General features: G+C 44.6%; 1 protein-coding gene and 1 long non-coding RNA gene across 4 annotated transcripts; one reads left to right on the plus strand and one right to left on the minus strand.

Moving 5' to 3' along the window:
• Positions 1-6872: 6872 nt before the first annotated feature.
• On the minus strand, positions 6873-9071 carry LOC143482567 (uncharacterized). Its single transcript, XR_013122264.1, has 2 exons — positions 8949-9071; positions 6873-7975 (listed from the first exon to the last, which is right to left on the minus strand). It is a non-coding gene; the product is annotated as an uncharacterized LOC143482567 (long non-coding RNA).
• On the plus strand, positions 9028-18540 carry LOC143482566 (spindlin-W). 3 transcript variants are annotated; one of them, XM_076980940.1, is made up of 5 exons: positions 9028-9128; positions 10683-10721; positions 12105-12352; positions 13265-13498; positions 14582-18540. In XM_076980940.1, exons 2-5 carry the CDS (start codon positions 10702-10704, stop codon positions 14785-14787), a joined length of 708 nt encoding a protein of 235 aa, XP_076837055.1. In that variant the 5' UTR covers positions 9028-9128; positions 10683-10701; the 3' UTR covers positions 14788-18540. The 3 variants fall into 3 exon arrangements, with proteins under 3 accessions (XP_076837055.1, XP_076837056.1, XP_076837054.1); XM_076980941.1 differs by having other exon boundaries at positions 9032-9128; positions 10680-10717; XM_076980939.1 differs by having other exon boundaries at positions 9033-9128; positions 10680-10721.
• The last annotated feature ends 1066 nt before the right edge of the window (positions 18541-19606 follow it).

Here is a 19606-nt window from a genome sequence, read left to right on the forward strand (position 1 = left end):
CTCCAGCACAGTGGCCGGGGGGGCTGGAAGCTCACTCACACATTTGTCACCGTCAGCCGCGCAGGTGTTTCCAGACGCCGCCCTCCCCCCCCCCCCCCCTAGCGGCCGCAGTCCGCCGGGTGACTCGGGCGATCCCGCGGACGGCCCACATGTCGCGTTGCCATGACCCGTCGCCACGACGCCCGCCTGCTCTGCTGCCGTGGTGACGGAGCGTGGCCGGTTGAATCCCCTGGCAGGATGCCAGCGTCTGCTCGCTGTGATTGCTGGGAATCGTAATGCGCTCATCATCGATCTGGGGGAGGCAACCGCGCTGTCTGTTTACTGCTCATTTGTCTTGATAGTAACCAATCAGGGGGCCTGGGAAGTGGAAAAGCTTTGAGGTGGATTCCTACGGAGAGTCCTAATCCATAATCAGCCGGACGGAAGTCGGGTTGATATATCCATCACGCTCTCGCCACTTTCTGGGTCGATCTCCAGCTGGAGGAAGCCGGTCCTGCAGAATAACGACCTCACGGGGCGCCATTCATTAGGAACTCTGCTCTGGCAGAGAGCCCTTCATATATCAAGGCTCGTTACGAGAAATGAAAGAACAAATGTGTGTGTGTTTGTGTGTGTGTGTGTGTGTGTGTGTGTAGCAGTGCCCTGAAACTGGCAGGATGCCAGTCAATTCTGAGTGTTTGAGTCGAAGTCTGTTGACCAGAAGTCTCTGTAAAGGTCACGTGCAGAGCAGAGACACAGACACACTCACAACCACATTACCAACAGAGAACCAACGGTCATGAAATTAAGGGACGATTAATCCAATTGTCCGGCTTTCGGGTTTTTAATTAGAGCCAGCAGGCCTCCGCCCCTGAAGAGATGGAGATTTGACACAGGACATTTCTGAGAGCCTGCGTCTCTGCTCAGGAGCCATCTGTCGGGAGAAACGTGACATTCACTGGCACCTGGTCCCGAAAGGTCTCCTTACTGCTGAGTCATGGTTCTGGTTAGTAGCCTCTGCCCACTCATCTGCGTGGCCCCTCCCCCCGGCAACGTCCTAGCGACGCAACGTTCCAGAGGGGGTGCCTTGAACCCCCCCCCAGTGCTGACTTCCTTTGACGTCATGCCTTGTAGCCTTGAAGACTGAATGATGATGCATTGTTCTGTAGTGCACACATGCACAGCAGTTGACCTTGTTGTTTCTGGGTGATTTTTGCCTCGCTTCGGATCAGTGAGCCGTGCTGATGGGACGTTATTGGATAGGAGGATGGCTGTATTAGATCAAGGTGGAGGAGTTATTTCCTCAGATTAACTGAAAAACAAAAAAACAAACCCAGAGGCAGGGTATTGAAGGATTAGGCAACTCTGTATTTCAAACAGGTAATGCAGAGCCTGATACAACCAGTGACCACGGAGACACTGTCAGGTCAGGGTTGCCATGTCTTCATCACTGCATCCCCTTTATGCAAGCCTTATGACTTTAAGAATAACAATCACTTTCTGTTGAATAGACAGGATGTTAAATCTGTGCCAAACTGCAGGGTCCTTTTCCCCTTGTGCCAGAGCAGCATGTTAAAATGCATTTTAGAGATATTTTAAAGGTAAACACTTTGTAAAAACGGCCCATTATAACACTTAGACATGATCATGCAGTATCTTGTGTGTCCTAGCTGTCTCAGTGAATGAAGTACTCGAACGGCTCATTCTAAAGCAGAGGCCTCCCAGTTTGTGGCTCTGGTGAGCGTGGATGGTTTTGAATGAGCACCAGTACCAGTGTCCTTGCTGTAGCCGGTACACTCAGCTCTATGAGCAGCGAGGTGTGCAGCGGCCTTTAGGGACCCCCCGGGGACGAAAGGAGGTTAGTGGGATAGGGAAAGGGTTCCTACCTTTACTGCAGCGCACAGATGCTCTAGCACACACACACAGACTCTTTCTGTTTCCCGTCTCTCTGTCTCTTCACACACACACACACACACACACACACACACACACACATACAGCTGGATGCATTTAGGAGTTATGCCCTTGAGAATCAATCACCTGGCGATTACTACTAGAGAGAGCCCCGCTGGAGAACACACAGATCGTGCTAGACTGGAGCACACAGAGCTGCAAGACAGGGGTAGGCTGCTGATTCATTGGCTTTCACAAGGTGTTGGGTCAGGCTGAACACTGAGCTATAATTAGGCGTGGCTAACAGCCTTGTTTGTTCAGGAGGGTTCAGATAAGGGTTTTGTCCCCATGCTGGGGAAGCAGGAGAATCTGGAGGACTGTGAGCTGTAAAACAATGACCCAGTGGACCTCGGCGCACATTACCACACGGCACACTGTACAGGTGGGGGCTGGGGAGGGTTATGCAGGAGCGGGGGGGGGGGGGGGGGGTGGGGGGGGTGGGGGGGGGGGTGTTTATCAAAATGACAAAATGAGAAAAAAAAACCAGTTGAAGTAGTGCTCAACCAATCACTGCCCTCTGCTGTTCGATGTGAACTCTCTCTCTCTCTCTCTCTCTCTCTCTCCATATCTCTCCTTTTGATCCATTCAGGTAATTTTAGGCCTGTGATATTTTTCTTGGTCCTGATACTGTTCAGAAAAGGAGGGAGAGTGTTTTCTCATCTCAGATACATTAAGCCAACATCTTACGCAGGCCCGTCGCGATGGGGCAGGCAAACCAGGCAATTGCTTGGGGCCCCAAGCTGGCCTGGGGCCCCCAGACAACAACAGGTTAAGAATTAAATGCAGCGACAAACTGTGTGAGCCCCCCTTTACATTCTCAAAGTCATGAGCAATGACACTGTTCTCAGAATCCCCCTCAAGGGGCCCCTCCCACAAGCTGCTGAAGGCAGGCAGACACTGTCCTGGCAGACAGCCAAGTTTTAGACGCCGGCAAATATGAAACTTAACCATGAAGCGAATTTATCCATCAGGAAGCCAAAAGAGAAAACAAAAGAAGGAAGAGGAACACAAAAAACTAGTGGTGGGCCGTTAACGGCGTTCGTTAATTTGATACTCTTATCGGGCGATATAAAAATTATCGCCGTTAATATATCTACTAAATGGGTAAGCAAACTATGATGACTTTCAACTTGACAGTTTAGCTCGGCTGTATTCCTAACCAAATTGCACAGTAGGGGCGAGAACGAGTTTTCAAACCTGTGAATTAAAAATCGTACGTGTGTTTACATGGATGCAGCCACGAAGTCGCCAGGTTTGCTTCATGGAAAATTCATTTTTAGGAACGTAAAATATTACCGGAGCGGAGCTCGGAGCGGTCGTTTTCTGCATGGTCCTAGTGCTAGATTCGTCGCTATTTAAATATTTATTTTTAACCGTTAAAACTTCAGAGGACCAAACCGGCTTTTGAAAAAGTCCCCCCCAAATTATGTCCGTGAGATTAAATGTACTAAATGTTGGCTTACATTTCAAATATCATGTTTAGCTGAATAAACATGTTATCAACCCCTTTTAATATACAGTATGTAGGCTTACAAATTCATGTTTAACTGAATAAACCGTTGAACACGAGTAGCCTACATTTAATTGAGCATGTTTTTTTTTTCTTCAAGTATCAAAGTAGAACAGCTTCCTCAAACAGTCATTGATGCATTTTGGAAACAGGAGATGAGCCCCTGGTCTAATGCACCCTCTGTATTAAGAAATCCTATCTCAAAAACTGACTTTTAGTCATTACTTGGGTAGCACGCATATGAGCCATTTTAATATAGATTAATCTAGATTAATTTCAAGATTTCAGTGAGATTAATCTAGATTAAAAAAATTAATCTATGCCCACCCCTAAAAAAAACACAAGACAGTGGTAAGTGATGATTTACACTGGATAAATTAGGCCTACCTGTACAAATGGTGTAATTTAGCAGCAGGTAGGCTAAAAACAATATATACGTCCCGGGTAATCCCATACTTAAATCTGCTATGTTCAGCTACAAGTAGTAAATTTGTAAAGTAGTTAGTTTGAGGTGTATATGCTGTGGTTCTTGAAGGTGGACTGCGGCCAGATATGTTTTTTTTTTTGGCCGGAGGGGGGTTTGGGCATGAGATTTCTGGTGTGGAGGTTGGGGGGGCCCCGGTTGGTGTCTTTGCTTGGGGCCCCCAAATACCTTGAAACTGCACTGATCTTACGACATGCACTTACAACATGGCACACTGGAAACAAGACGATGGCTTAATCACTGAATCTGACTGTGAAAGGTTCCTTCATGAAAATCACTCACATCATTCAACAAACAATTTGATTAAAGAGTTTTTAATTGCTTAGTTCTTATGTACTGTAAGTCTACTTGAATACAATCAAAACGTCAATGGCCAGACGTCTGGTTTAATTACACTTTTCACCTCCTCTGACTAAACGCCTGGACACCTGTGTCTCATCCTTCTTGTTATCTCTTTCCACTGATCAATGATATTGTAGCGTGTCACATGTAAGAGCAAACACCTCATATATCACTGGTTTAAAGGTTCTCCTTGTCTGTCACTTGCTGACTAAGTGAAGAAAGTTTGAGCTCCAAATTCTAGTTATGGTGTTTGTAAGAAAAGAAAAACAACTTCACTTGTCGATGGTCAGCAAATCCTTTCAAATGAATTTCATGTCTCCTGTGCACTATGCCAGCACTAATACAGCAAACAGGAGCCGAGTCTGGTGAGTAAAACCTTAATTTATATTACAGATTTCTAGGTCAAATCAGTTCTGTTAGACAGTTGATGGTTTGCGTAATGTACCGGTACACGACTGGTCCCTGTGTAGGCTGCTGTTAGTCACGTGACATCCTGCTTTTAGAGGTTATTAAAATGGCCCCCATTAACACGGTATTTAGAAAAAAAGCAAGCAACTTCATCACTCTCATGTGCTTGGACACACACAAATACCCAATCTCTCTCTCTCTCTCTCTCTCTCTCTCTCTCTCTCTCATACTAACGCCGCATAATCATTTTCTTTGCTTAATTAGTTTTTACACTTGGATGAAAGTCGGTCCGCTGGGCTTTTGTTACAGGGTCAATTATGTGTGAGAAGAAGGCAGAGCCTCTAAGAGCACAGAATAAACGTGATCCCTGGTTCAGAATAAACTGAGGGGTGGTGCTGGTTCCGAACCGACGTAATTACTACCGCGTGCCTCCGTCTGCCATGAGCGACGTTCTGGCCTCTCATGTGCCCCATTCAACAAAATATGTCGCTCCCCATTTACATTGTCAGTGTGTTACTGGTTATTAAAGTTTCATCTTCATCTGTGGGCGTCTGCGAGGAAAAAACATAAAAGACAAACTTTCTGAAATCTCAGCCACTCACGGTAAACTTAATCTTTCTGGGATTTGAGGTAGTTCGCACCCCCTGTTTGGTGATACAAGACTGCATCCACTAAGATGTGGTAACGTGTAGAATATATTTATTTATTTATGCAACTTTACTGCTATCTAAATAGTACTCTGACCTGCGCCTGTGACTAACTTTGAAATTTTGGAAAACTCGGTTTACAGAATAACCATATTATAGCCACTCATGTGTTTAACCCTCTCCCAGTGGTTTCTGGCGCTGCCAAAATCTGGCAACACATTCGTGACTTGAGAAGTTGTGGTGTGTGTGTGTGTGTGAAAATGTAAACCTAAAAAAGGGTTTTCCAGAATCTTGCTAATTAAAGTGTGAGTGTGAAGTGCGAGTCAGTCAGGCCGAATTTAGCAGCGACGCTACTGTGGAGCACAGACGGAGAAAGTGAAATTTGAAGCCATCGTATTTTTTTATTTCATCCACATATAGTTGGACTAACAGGTTATAGTAATGGACCTGTTAAATGACCACAGATGACGGGATCGTGCACCATGAACGTTTGCGGCTCTTTTCTGCGGCAGGTGTTGGCTCGCGCTACAGGTGCGGCGTCATCACATGTCCAGGTTGCAGAACCCAAGAACCGCGTGCACGGAAACAGGTCTCGCGCTCGTCCTAGAGAGCAACACCGTGGATGTTTCTACGCAGCTCGGTGTCCGTGCGCATTATGCGGTTAATCAATGCTTTTTGCGCTCATAAATATGACCTTGCTTTCATTGAGTAGGCTTGGCTTACCCTCCCCCCCCTCCCTCCAGTGGCCGCCCATCTTCTTATCTGTTACAAAATACGTCAACCATCTCGATCAATAGCATCTCTGGGGAATTTGAGCTCGTTTAACGAACCACGGGGAGGTCTGCCCATGCGGCGCGCATAGATGGAGGGAGAAACAAGTCTAAAAATATCGTGTGCATCCTTGACTCGCGCTATTGCCCCCACTGTTTCCTGATTATTCTGGCGCAGTCGCTCATGAAGGCGGTTAGAGCTGCGGGTGCAAACCGGCGTCAAACATGATAGCGTTTCAGCCTTGTGGCACGGCCATGAACCTCACATCAGCAATCTCCTCTTCCTAATACCACTCCACGAGGTAAGGGTTCATTAGCTTAGCATTCCACCTTCGTGGCAGGGCTGGCATTAGTCAAACACCCAACGTTAAGTCAAAATGCCAATACCAGTAAAACCTACCCAGCAAACATGCGACGTCAGAAAGACGTTAAAATCATGTCTGTATCACGTCGGTCAGTCCAGGCCCATTTTTGCACGTCTGGTGGATGTTCAAAACTGGTTCAAAATCTGACAGTCTGACTAGGACCTCAGCTAGACGTCTATGGACGTGCATGACGAGTTTTCTATCTGAACGTCTGACTAAGACCTTTATTGGATGTCAGTGGACGTGCAAAAGCTGCAACTGAACACGTTTAAAAAAGACGTCGCAAAAACTTTCATTCTGGCTTTTCAGTGGACGTCTTCTGAACGTCTAACGAAGTGCCTTTGCTCAGTGGGTATTCTGCATAACACTGTACTATTTTCATGAATAGAGGCTATTTAGCATATGTCATCCAGATTAAAACACCCTATTTGTTTTTATATACCTGCCACATTACACAAACACTGGAAACGTGCAGTATTGACACTGAAGCCACGTGTCCTTACATGCACACGTGAACGTGTGATGCGTTAACAATGCAGCAAGCACACACAGAAACGCATCTCAGCAAGTTCCTGATCTCTCGGTGTCCAATAACGGTGGGCGGCTCTGTCAGGAAGCAGGAAGCCATCGCAAAAGCAGGTCTGCAGATCTCTGGAAGGAGTGTGCACCATACTGGACCGATTCATCATCCAGTTCGGCGTTCCAGCGTCAGCTGAGGAGCACTTATCCAGCTGTGCGACTTGATGGCCAGTCACGTGGAGAGTCGGGTTTCAAATCAGTAAGAGTAGGAATAAAGTCTGACGTGAGCTGCCATTAACTGCATACAGTGTTAGCTGACATGGTCAATTAATTAAAACCTTAAAAGATTGGAATGGAATAGCGGGGCAGCTTTGTAGGTGACCCCCTGGGAAGACAACCCCCTATAGAGAGATACATACGACAGAGAGAGAGAGAGAGAGCCCACTCTATTTCTGTCCAGGAGTCCTCAGCAGAGGGAGAGTGTGTGGGCTCTTCTGGTCACATGACCCTCGTCCAACCTTGGGTTTAGAAAAGGACTCACAGGGTGGACACAAGTCTCCTCCCTATCAACTACGCACAGCATCGTGTACTTGTGTTCATCAATTACATGCATACTTTCTACTTTAAACCAATGAGCAACTCTTGCAATGAAACGGGGAGTTATTGCCAGTCCAGTTAATGCTCTGAGCATCAACATTGTAATTCAGGCATGCTACTATTACCAAAAGTGACTTAAAACTGCTCTTTTGCAGTGAGTGATGAGAAACTAATGCGGAGGAAGAGTTTACCTGTTATTCTCGGTTAAAAGTGGCCCTTGTCTGTATTCATGGCTGCGTTGTGTTTTGTAGCTTGAATAATAAAACAAAAATAATAACGGCACACCTGTGCAGGCTTACCGCGAATATAAGGTTTAATGTTCACGGAGACCACTGTTGCTGTGACAACCACAGTCACTGGTGCCCTTGAGCGTGGCCTTGTGTTGGAGGGGCAAGTCTGAGCTTGGACGATGGAAAACGGAGGAGAGAGAGAGAGAGAGAGAGAGAGAGAGAGAGAGAGAGAGAGAGAGAGAGAGAGAGAGAGAGAGAGATGGAGGGAGAGAGAGAGAGAGAGAGAGAGAGAGATGGAGGGAGAGAGGAGAGAGAGGAGAGAGAGAGAGAGTGAGTGAGAGTGAGTGAGAGAGAGAGAGGAGAGAGAGATAGAGGAGAGAGAGGGAGAGAGATATGGAGGGAGAGAGAGATAGATATGGAGGGACAAAGAGAGACAGACAGACAGAGACAGATAGATAGAGAGAGAGGAGGGGAGAGAGAGGGGTGAGAATTGGGAGAGAGAGACAGAGAGAGATGGAGGGAGAGAGAGCGAGAAGGAGGGAGAGAGAGACAGACAGACAGACAGAGAGAGAGAGACGGACAGACAGAGAGAGAGAACAAACAAACAAACAATTAACACGCGCATTAGTTTGACGGCGCGTTGATTCCAGTTTAAGTCTAACCCTAGACCCAGACCCCTCGGTGTCGTCGATGAATCACGTTCTCAGCATAGAGAAAGTGCGCCCTCTTGTGGTATCTAGGGAGTAAAGCAACCGCCAAACGACTCGTTTTTCCTTATGTGCATTGTTCCAGATTGTAACAGTATCTGTATGGACTCACTTTAATCCTACATATTCAGCATAATTACTCTGAATCGTGTGTGGGGTTAAGGTGTGGTATTTCACTGGGATTAACACTAATCTGTAATAGACATTCTCTTTGTCGTGAACGTCACGCCTGAAACGCGCATACATTTAAGCGTTTTATTAATATACAGTATGTGGGCGCTTTAAAACAGTACTTCGAGTAATCACCCGTTCATTCTCGTGTCACTCCTGAATAATAAGTGGCGGAATGCGTAGCTCTTCTCAGAAGTTTAACCTACACCCTCTTTAACACGAAGGGATGGGACGTTGAAAAAAAAGAACACAATTTCCCACAGTACCTTGCGACGACAACCGCTCGTGTTTCTACCGACATTCCGCGCCACCGCATCTTGGTCTTTGTAGTTCGGTCTTTGATGCCTGGTGGCTAGCTACCTATCTTGACGTCGCAGGGGCTAGTTCATGAGGTAGACTATTCTCCGCAGAGGGAAGTCCATCACAGATATGAAAACACAAGCCAGGTAAATATTATTTTTCTTTCTTAAAATTTGCACCAGGGGTGGGTGGGTATTTTTCACATTTCACTATTGTGGTCGATTTTGAAAAAATACGTATTTCAGTAACGACAATTTTGGCCTGTTGCGCGCGCAATCGCGAGGACAATTGTCGAGCTAACGTTAGCACGCTAGCGTCGCCTCAGAGGCTAACCGTTAGCATCTCGGGGCTTCTTCTTTTTTTTTAAAATGTGCTGACATTACATATGTGACAAATTTTCAATATTTTAAGCGAAAACTATCGAGCCCGTCTGCGTTTTCAGTCACACGAACGAACGAGCTCGTTTTGTGGTCGCGGTGGAAAACGAGCTAGCTAACGTGCTAACAGGCTAACGTGCTAACAGGCTAACCCGCTAGCAGCCTCCCTCTCTCTCCCCTCTCTCTCTCTCTCTCTCTCTCTCTCTCTCTCTCTCTCTCTCTCTCTCTCTCTTTCTCGTCATGCCGCAGTGTGATGAACCAGTGAACAAACGACGTGTCTGTCCCCCTCAAGGCGGGTGTAGGGGCCAGACGAGGGCCGGACCGCAGCCGTGTGTCCGTGTGTTATCACGTTATGGGGGGGTTTTAGTGTCGTTAATGGAGCGGGTTATGCAATACGGGGCGACGTTGTTGACTTCCGGCGGTGCAGCCGTGTAGTCTCTTCACAAACCACCAGCGAGAGACGGACTAAAGCAGCACGGCGTGGCCAAGTCGACCCGACCGTCTCTGAAGTTTATTAACCTTCAATTTGTTTAAAATAAGTCATTAAGTTGGGTAATTAACCATGAAACACGCGGCTGCGCGTCTCGTCCCGGCGGGTCCTGCCACGGTCACGTATGGACTTAACACACCTGACCGTCCACTCCCACTGGCCTTATAATATCACTATAATAACATCAGCTGGACTTACACACCTGACCGTCCACTCCCACTGGGCTTATAATATCACTATAATAACATCAGCTGGACTTAACACACCTGACCGTCCACTCCCACTGGGCTTATAATATCACTATAATAACATCAGCTGGTCTTACACACCTGACCGTTCACTCCCACTTGGCTTATAATATCACTATAATAACATCAGCTGGACTTAACACACCTGACCGTCCACTCCCACTGGGCTTATAATATCACTATAATAACATCAGCTGGACTTAACACACCTGACCGTCCACTCCCACTTGGCTTATAATATCACTATAATAACATCAGCTGGACTTAACACACCTGACCGTCCACTCCCACTAGGCTTATAATATCACTATAATAACATCAGCTGGACTTACACACCTGACCGTCCTCTCCCACTGGGCTTATAATATCATGTAATATATAATATATTATATTATAACATCCTATATTAATATCAGCTGGACTTACACACCTGACCGTCCACTCCCACTTGGCTTATAATATCACTATAATAACATCAGCTGGAGCTGATAAACCTGGAGACTGGTTTTTTTCCACATATAATGTGTGTGTCTCAGCGTTTCTGCATTGCCCTTAACAGTCTGTTTTCTGACACTTTGCCAGCAGCCGTTGTTGAATTGGAAACATGTCCAAGAAAAGGGGTAGGTAAGTAGCATCGCCCTCCAAATGCCCCATGAACAAATGCCAACACACACCAGAAGGGCACATTTGAACACAACCTACGAAAGGTGCCTAGATACTGGATTTAAAATCGGCGGATGCGGTACATACACAAACTAGCTGTGAGATCACATTTAAGCCTAAATGTGTTTTCTGATTTTGCATTTAAAATCTAAAGAAGGTGTACAAATAGTAATTTGTAGGATGATGATAATAATGTAGGTGCCATAAACACACACCTGAATGAGATTTCAGTGTGTTAATGCAGTGTACTGTAGTTTTAGATGTTGAGGTATTAAAAATTGCAGAGCAGTACACAAGGTTTCCAGAGAAACACCATCAGGGTTTATCTGTTTCTCTGGAAATCATGTGTACCGTTCTGCAATGTTAACTACATCTACATCTTTAACTACAGTACAGTCTGTCTCTCTCCGTCTCTCTCTCTCACACACACACACACACACACACACACACACACAGACTCAGGGCGACAGCAACCACAACCACAACAAATAACACCACTACACGATAAGAGATTATTTTTCAATCATATACCTTATCTGTATTTGTTCTATATCATATACATTTACCTACATATAGTATTGATTTACTAAGCAGTATCTCTCTCTTTAATTGTAAGAACATAATTTGTTGACGCATTTATTGCAATCCCACTGCCCAAAAAATAATTGAGTGAATCATATCTGAAGCCAGCCTGTCCAGACTATGTCCAGATTACACGATCTTCATACTGAACCCTTTTCATCCATGAATAGGATGAGGAGACAGATTTTGATAAGGGCTGTGTCACATGGTCTCATGCATGACTTCACATGGTTGCACTTTTATCAGAAAGTCTCCCGTGTCGTGAGGTGGTGTTGCGCTATACAACACACGTCTGCCCTGCCTCTCTTTGTAGTTGATTTCGATCTTTATGACTCTTGAGGAGCGCGCGGTGACTCATTCTTATATATCATGTGGAACCAATAACGTTACACCTACTACGGGAAGTTGGCGAGTATAATTGCTCAGTTTACTCTATTCATGGCAGCAGTGATATTAATGGTGTCATGAATCCCTCCTTGTAATGTTCAGAAATGACACGGCGACAGCCCGGGCCGTCTCGCTAGACGAGGTAGCCCCCGCGTTTGCGGGCCGTAATCGTAACGATTTTACCGAATGGTTATTATTTCAGCAGGGTGTTTAACCAGTAGTGGGGTTTACTCCCGTCAGTACTCCCCTGGGTCCTAACGACCGCTGCTCGCCCTTGTGCGTTTGCCTGGGTGTCAGCTGCCGTCTCTATCCCCCCCCCACCGAGCGTCTTTCGTATGCACACCAGTTCCTGTGGTGCTCCGCCCCCCCCTGTAGGAAGCGCAGCAGCGGGGAGCTGAGTGACGCGCTGGCCCCGGACCCCAGCGGCCTGCTCGGTAAACGCATCCAGCACGGCTGGCGTGAGAAGGGGGCGCTGACCAAGTGGAAGGGCACGGTGCTGGAGCGGCTGGGCACCAACTCCTCGCTCTACATGGTGAAGTACGACGGCTTCGACTGCGTCTACGGCATCGAGCTCTTCAAAGACGAGCGCGTGTCCAACCTGCAGGTGCTCAACGAGAAAGTAGGTGGGTAGCGCCCGGGCCTCTGTGTGTGTGTGTGTGTGCGTGTGTGCGTGTGTGTGTGTGTGTGTGTGTGAAGTGATTGGGGATTAAACAGGAAGTTGCAGCAGGATTTCGGACAAGTTGAACTTGTGTCTTATACTCGACTTTGCGTTTTATTTCGTCTTAATCAGCGGTGGCATGCGGATTAAGTGACTTTTGTAGCACACGACAGACTCCCATCAGTCTGCTCCACCCGCTGAGGGGGTTTGTTCTGTGCAGTCTGCTGAGGCGCGTCTTGCTCCAGCAGTGAGCCCCTGATTATGTAGCTGTGGATGTGTGAGCTTGGATTTCCTGTGAGGTCTGGACGGTTAACGTACACCTTATGATTGGTCAAGGACTGTGTAGGTGAAACGTGTGATACACGCTTAATTACTTATTTAAATTCTCTAAGGTGTTTGGTGTTTATTTGTATGATTACATGCAGGTTAGTAGTACATCTGTACTTCTCAGAGTTTTTTGTGTCTGGTCAAACAAACATCTCCAAAACAGTCACCTGATTGTTCTTGCGATCATCTGTTAGCAACAAGCCATGGACCCCTAACAAGCAGCTATGTGTGACGAGGCTTGTAAACGTCAAGTGTCTGTTGGCGGTCAGAGTGCTCTATGGTGCATGTGAAATTGTGTGTTGTTTGGCCAAAGAAGCACAGAATAGTAACATTATCTCTCCCAAATTGAACTTTTATTGTAAACGCTTTGGCTTTTGTGGATGCCGGATGTTGCCGTGTGCTTTGCCTTTGTATATTTAGAGTTCTCTGCATTTCCAGTGTTTTTGTCCTCTTGTCCTTAAAGAAAATAACGAAGCCTCAAAAGGTTCATTCAGTCAGCGAATGCTTAACAGGAAAAAAATAAAAAACACACGTTTGTGCCCTCGTCCAGTAAACAACAAGATCAAGGTGCCACACGATGCAGAGGAGTTGGTAGGAAAGGCCGTGGAGCACCTCTTCGAGAAAGAAGACGGCGAGAAGAACGAATGGAGGGGTATGGTGCTCTCTCGCGCCCCCATCATGACTAACTGGTACTACATCACCTACGAGAAGGACCCTGTGCTCTACATGTACCAGCTGTGGGATGACTACAAGGACGGAGACCTGCGCATTTTACCTGAAGCAGGTGAGCCGACCTCCTCTGCTTTCCCCTGGCTTCCGCCGCACCTGTCCGAACCCGGCAATGGCAGCTCCTGTTTGTGGTCCGTGCCGTCTCCGAGCGGGCTACGAATCCAGGACGTGTTTCCGTTCCTGTTTTTAATTGTATCTTTTGCTCAATTACAGAGCCACCATATGCTGCTTGTATAATGTTTAGTCATGCTTAAATGACATTTCCACTCTGTTCTAGCATCGTGTCTGGATTTATACTGCATTGCTAAAGTGGGGAAACGCTCAATAACAAAAACACAGTTTAGTATCCTTGTCTGTGTCCTTCTGGTCTCCCAGTGAAATTGGAATTTTATTTTATTTTTTTATTTCAAGTACTCAGTAATCTAAAAAATCGTTTTGTGAATGATTCTTGGCCCAGTCTCTTGGATATGAGTAACTTATCATCTCATCTGGCTTTAGCCTTTTTCAGAAATGTCAAGTTGGTATTTAGCTTTAGCCTATTTTGGTATAGGTCAGCATTAACATGGGAAATGTGAACCTCACGGACTTTTATCAAAAGATTAGGTTGTTTTGGAGTTTCTCAACACAAGTTAGAACAGGATAATGTTCCTGGATGGGAGGTATTCACCACATCTTCCTCCCCCTCACAGCACTGTTACTGACTTTGGTCTTTGAGTGAGACACACCAGACTTTCACGCTTTACTGATTAGGATGGAAAAATAAATAAATAAACGACTAGCAAGACAGTTGCTTCCTTGTAGCGCCCCCTTTTGATAGCACCCAGGTGTGATTCCCCGAAGACTGAAAGCAGTGTAGTATATGCTTCTCAGTGGGTGGGGTAGTGTAGTTCCTCTCTTTGAGGTTGGGACAGGGATTAAAAATGGAGTGGGTAACACTATCCCTCAGACATGCAGAAGTGTCCTGCAAGTTTGCATGAGTGGCAGTAAAAGTGTGTGGAAGCGCGTTCTCCCATTCTGCTAGCTTTCATACTCTTCCTAACATACACCTTAACCTGGTGTTGGCCGGACCCAACGCTGGCGGAGCAAATGGAAAAATGAAAAGTCTCACCTACGTTTTCCTTCTGTGTTGATTCCTCAGAGAACAAACACCTACTGCCTGCCGACCGCAAGCCGGGAGAGGAGACGGAGAGCCTTGTGGGTAAGCAGGTGGAGTACGTTACTGATAAAGGCGTGAAGAGGACCGGCCTCGTCATCTACCAAGTTCCTGCCAAACCCTCCGTCTACTACATCAAGTACGACGACGATTTCCACATTCACGTGTACGACCTGGTCAAGACAACCTAAGTGGAAAAGAAGAAGAAGGAAAAAAAAACGTAGCTCGCCATCACACACACACACCCCTCCCATAACTTCCTCTCCTTGTTGTTAGGTCCAACGTTCATTGCTATGGAGGGGTGCGTGGAGGAGGTGGTGCCTCCCCTAGCGTCTGTGGTTTGTAAATTCACGCGTCATATTCGTGGACGTCACACCGCTGACGCAAGCTTAGTGAACGAACCCTAAAGCCCCCGTGTGGAATCGCTGAAACTGTGCCACAGCCGTACCGGGACTAGCTCCAAACATACCAGCGGAGGCTCTTTGATCTGGGTTTCGGTGGTGGTGGTGGAGGTGTGGTGGTGGTGTTTCTGTTGTTGTGGTCAGGACTCCCAGTTACAGCAATTCCAGATTGGGGCTTTAACACTTTAAAATTTTGAAGCAGGTGTGTGGCCACATGTATACAGTGTATTTATTGATGTGTAATAGTAATACTTTAATAAGTTTCAGTGATAGTTATAAACCATTGAAACATGACATTGCAGAAATACAGAAGTTGATTAAGTAGGCAGTTAGCCCAACCAAGGTCAAATTAGGAGTTGAGTAATATAATTTCATTTTGTCTCTGCACTCAACCTGGGTTTATAATGTTTCTGTAAAATGTGAATTATTTGTCTCTTGTTCAACATCATATCTAGTCATCCGTAACACAGCTTAACAGAGGAATATTCAGACAATGAATAGAATTAAAATCAAGAAAAAGTTATAATTTCTAAATAGTATTAGGACAGCTATTTATTGACTACATCACATTCAGTGGTCTTTGACGCAACTGTATAGAGGAATATTCGTACAACGAATAGAATTCGAATTAAGAAAGAGGAAAGTTCTAATTTCGAAATAGTATTGACTATTTATTGGCTAAATTACGTAAGAAGCCTTTGTTTCTATCGCAATTGAGTTTGACGTTGTCACTCATTATTGCGATGGGCAGGAGTGTAGCACTTTCAGTCATATTCTACTCTGTTTGTAATCTTGCACTGAGTCTGGGCTCAGGATACCTACGCTGCACACAGCATGGAGCAGACAGTCTGGTGTCTGTCATCTCAAAGCTTCCTGTGGAGAAACTGAAGTCACTTAGTTTATTTGTTGGAAGCCAGAGCAAGGGAGTGTCCGGTGTCATCCAAAGCTACTTTAAACGTTGCGTAGCATTAGTATAGCATTCTAAGATGTATAGAAGTAGTCTCTTTTTCCCAAGTTCTTTGTACATTTTTTTTACGTCTATGTGAATAGCAGAAAAGCATTAGTGCATATGTGCACACAAAACCAATCACTTCTACATGCTGCTCTGCCAGACCTTGTAGAAAGCAAAACTTTAAGCATCGTTGGAGATGTTGCGTAGGTCGTGAAAAAGAATGAATGATTTTTTAATTGTATAATCCTAAAATTATAAATATTTAAATTTTATTATTCTGCATTTGTCCAGCAAATAATACACAAGCATTTTGAACCTTACTCAGTTGCCTAAATTATTACCTTACTAAATTTCCCTTTTAGATAGTTCTTATTTGGCTTCTGTCTAGCTCAGTGAACTGAGATTTATTTTAATGTTTGTTTAAAACAAATCTATCCAGCAGGCTGGATAAGCAGACAAAAGTCTTTCTTACATTGCAAAACTCTTATTGGTTGAATCTTCCCTTAAATTCTTGAAGTAGAGGGTTGGTTTCGCTGTTAGAATGACCTTTATTGAGTAAGTCAAGAATAGTTACAATTATTGAATGGCCGTATGCTAATATCTCATTTGAATATGGCATACAGAACCCTAGCAACAGAGAAAGAACACTAGCTATAGAACCCAAATCTGTAGAATGGCTACTAATGTATCAGTGAGTATTGTGTGATGTAGTGGCCATTTTGGACGGGCCATTTGGAATACTTAGCAACAGGATAGCTAAGTAAACAAGTCAATCTTGAAGTCAGATTTCATAGAAAAAGTTAGTAGCCAGCAAGACAAAATAGCATTATAAAGCTAAGAAAATGTGCTCACTTGGCAATTATGTAAGCCAGGTGTGTTCTTCTCTTTAAACAAGCTGAGTTATCCCTTTTGAAAAGATGTTGAAATTGTTTGTTGAAGCAGATTGCCATGTGCTATTAGCTTTTCTGTTCTTTGCTGAACTCTTCCCAATAGAAAACAATTAGTTAATCCTGAAAATTCAGTCACAATTGTGTAGCAACACTGAATAGTGGGTCTTGTCTCTCATGCTTTGTCTATGATTTTGCAATTTCAAACTCTAGGGTTTCTTTAATTGATGCATATCTGAGTCATGAATTAATCATCCTCAGGTTCATGTGCTGTTTTGTTAAAAGGGGGAATGTTGAGTGGTCTTTTAAAAATAGAAATGGCTTTAACCTGAAATTCTACACAATTTTCCCATTGTTCAGAAAGAATGTGGTGTAATTTTAAAAAGTATTAAGTGTTCATTTGAGGTTGGATCACTCATTGGAGTGAACAGGTAAAATGTTGAAATAAGGGTATTTGCCCAGTGAATATATTAATGACATACACACACACACACACACACACACACACACACACACACACACACACACACACACACACAGAGGTAGCAATGGCACCTGTAATGGTACCAAGCTCAAGTTCACTTTAATGGGCATATCCACTTTGTTATAGCATGGGATTAAGAAATGGATAACGAATGTGCTCCTCTTAAAACTGTTTAAATTGTGTAACCTTTACATGTACTTAAATGTAATTTTTTTGTAAATACTGCAGATATGCTTGACATCATTGTTTGAATTATTGTTTTTGCTCACAGCAATTGCACTTTATTTTACCCTAGTATGCTTCTTTCCTCTGCGTCACAATGAAGCTCAAAGAGGAATTCAGCTATAAAATTAATTTGAAGAGTGGAAAAGGCTTTTTTAAGTCAGTAAAGCCATATCAAAGGTACAGAAGAACTTGCTAGGCAATCACCAAAGGACAATTGGTAATCCTCTCATTTTAGGTTAGACTTTTCAAATTCACATTACAGTTTGAGTTCACATTACCATTAGAATTCACATTACAGTTTGAATTCACATTACCATTAGAATTCACATTACAGTTCAAATTCACATTATATGTTACAGTGGCTGCAGTGTTGCCACTCATCCAGAAAAAACCAAGTCTGTAAAATAGTTCAAAACTAGATAAAGGCTAAATTCTAAAATGTGATGCCTCTCTTTATTTCAAATCTGTTTTTAATCAAAGTCACAGTCTGATCCCACTTGAAATGTAAGTTTTAACCAAATGTAAATTGTTCCTTGATGTTTTAAACAATTTGAGTTGTTTTGACTATGTACGTTATAAGCACAGTACTCCCATTTATAAGCCTGGTTGCATTTGAGTTTCAGTTCCCTCTGTCTGGCTTTGGGACGTGTCTTTCCACTCTGCTCACTTTAGGGCACTTGCTGCATGCATCGTTTAATAATGTTTATTATCATAATTATTATTGTCCACATCACCATAGTGCCAATGTGCTATACAGAGGGAATCAGTAGTTGATCTGTGTTAGTCTACCACATGTTAATATGGAGTTAAGAATGTACAGATTGTTGAATTGGCTGTGTGACAGGGGACTGGCGTTTGTTTTGGTGATGGAGGCGGTGGTTGGTGCTGTTGCTCCTGGCTGTAGCACTGGCCGTGTTCTTCAGTCGTCCTGCTGTACAAGTTGCCCTTGCTCTGACCCCCAGGGGGCTTCCTCTCCTTCCCCGTCCTCCGTGATGCCCCCCCCCCCCCCCCCCCCCCTCGCTGGGGTGGAGAGAGCTGTGTGTGTGCTCGCCTGCATAGTAAACGCCTTCTCCTCATCAGTGCTTCAGCTGCCCCCCCCCCCCCCCCCAAATAGGGGAATAAACTGAGGTGTTGATCTCAAGCTTTGAAACATTTGATTTAAGTGAAGCTTAGCATTGCACCGTGCATTTTTTCTATTTCTCTCTCCCTCTCTCTCTCTCTCGATCTCTCTCTCTCTTTCTAATTGTGAGTTAGTAATTCTCTTTCCTGATTCTCCTGTGAATGTGGTTTTATTGTGTGGTCTGCAGGCTTCCAGTTCTTACCCTAGTTTCCTCTTTTATCCGCGTTCTTAAACTTTGCTGCTTCTCCGCCAAAGTTAACGTTTTCGGTAGGCACCCCTAAGACGTGTCAGAACTGTTCATGTCGTCTGTTTGTGTAACGATGCTATCCTAAATAATAAAAGAGATATTTTTTTGCACTGAAAACGGTGTTTGTCATAAATCTACAGTGTTGTCCAGTATGCTGGCTACAGAATCTGTGCCTGGCGTTTTAATACTGAAATATGTTGTGTGGCACAGGTCTGGGTACAGAAGAGCGAGTCTACCTTAGCGTTACATTCGTGGTGTAAGGTTGCAGTGATACAAGCAGCATGTTCACTCTCAACATGTCCTACAAAGCAGACCATCAAAGCAGATCTACTTACTCTTCTGTGTGTGTGTGTGTGTGTGTGTGTGTGTGTGTGTGTGTGTGTGTGTGTGTGTGTGTGTGTGTGTGTGTTGACTGTTCTCTTTGGAAAGGTCTTCCAAGTTATTTCAATAAGTGGTAAAGTACTGCAGTTTACAACCATTTTATCTAGCAGCACAGGTGTGATATATGTAGATGGACACGTTATCTGTGATCAGTAACGGTTCATTTGGTAATTATGTTATTTAAGACATTAAGCCCATATTAAGACTTTTATCTGGCCTTTTAGAACACGTTCAGATGGAATCGCCTCTTCTGATTTATTTACATTTTGGAACTTGCTCCTGGTTTTTGTTAACTGCAACCAACCTAGAAGCA

The sequence above is a fragment of the Brachyhypopomus gauderio genome, chromosome 19, assembly GCF_052324685.1.
Source record: "Brachyhypopomus gauderio isolate BG-103 chromosome 19, BGAUD_0.2, whole genome shotgun sequence".
Taxonomy (NCBI): Eukaryota; Metazoa; Chordata; class Actinopteri; order Gymnotiformes; family Hypopomidae; genus Brachyhypopomus; species Brachyhypopomus gauderio.

Excerpts from the sequence above, each read along its gene's own strand:
- LOC143482566 (XM_076980940.1), top strand. The coding sequence starts at position 10,702 with ATGTCCAAGAAAAGGGGTAG. Across the intron at positions 12,353-13,264 it reads GGTGCTCAACGAGAAAGTAG|TAAACAACAAGATCAAGGTG; the intron begins GTGGGTAGCGCC and ends GCCCTCGTCCAG. Across the intron at positions 13,499-14,581 it reads GCGCATTTTACCTGAAGCAG|AGAACAAACACCTACTGCCT; the intron begins GTGAGCCGACCT and ends TTGATTCCTCAG.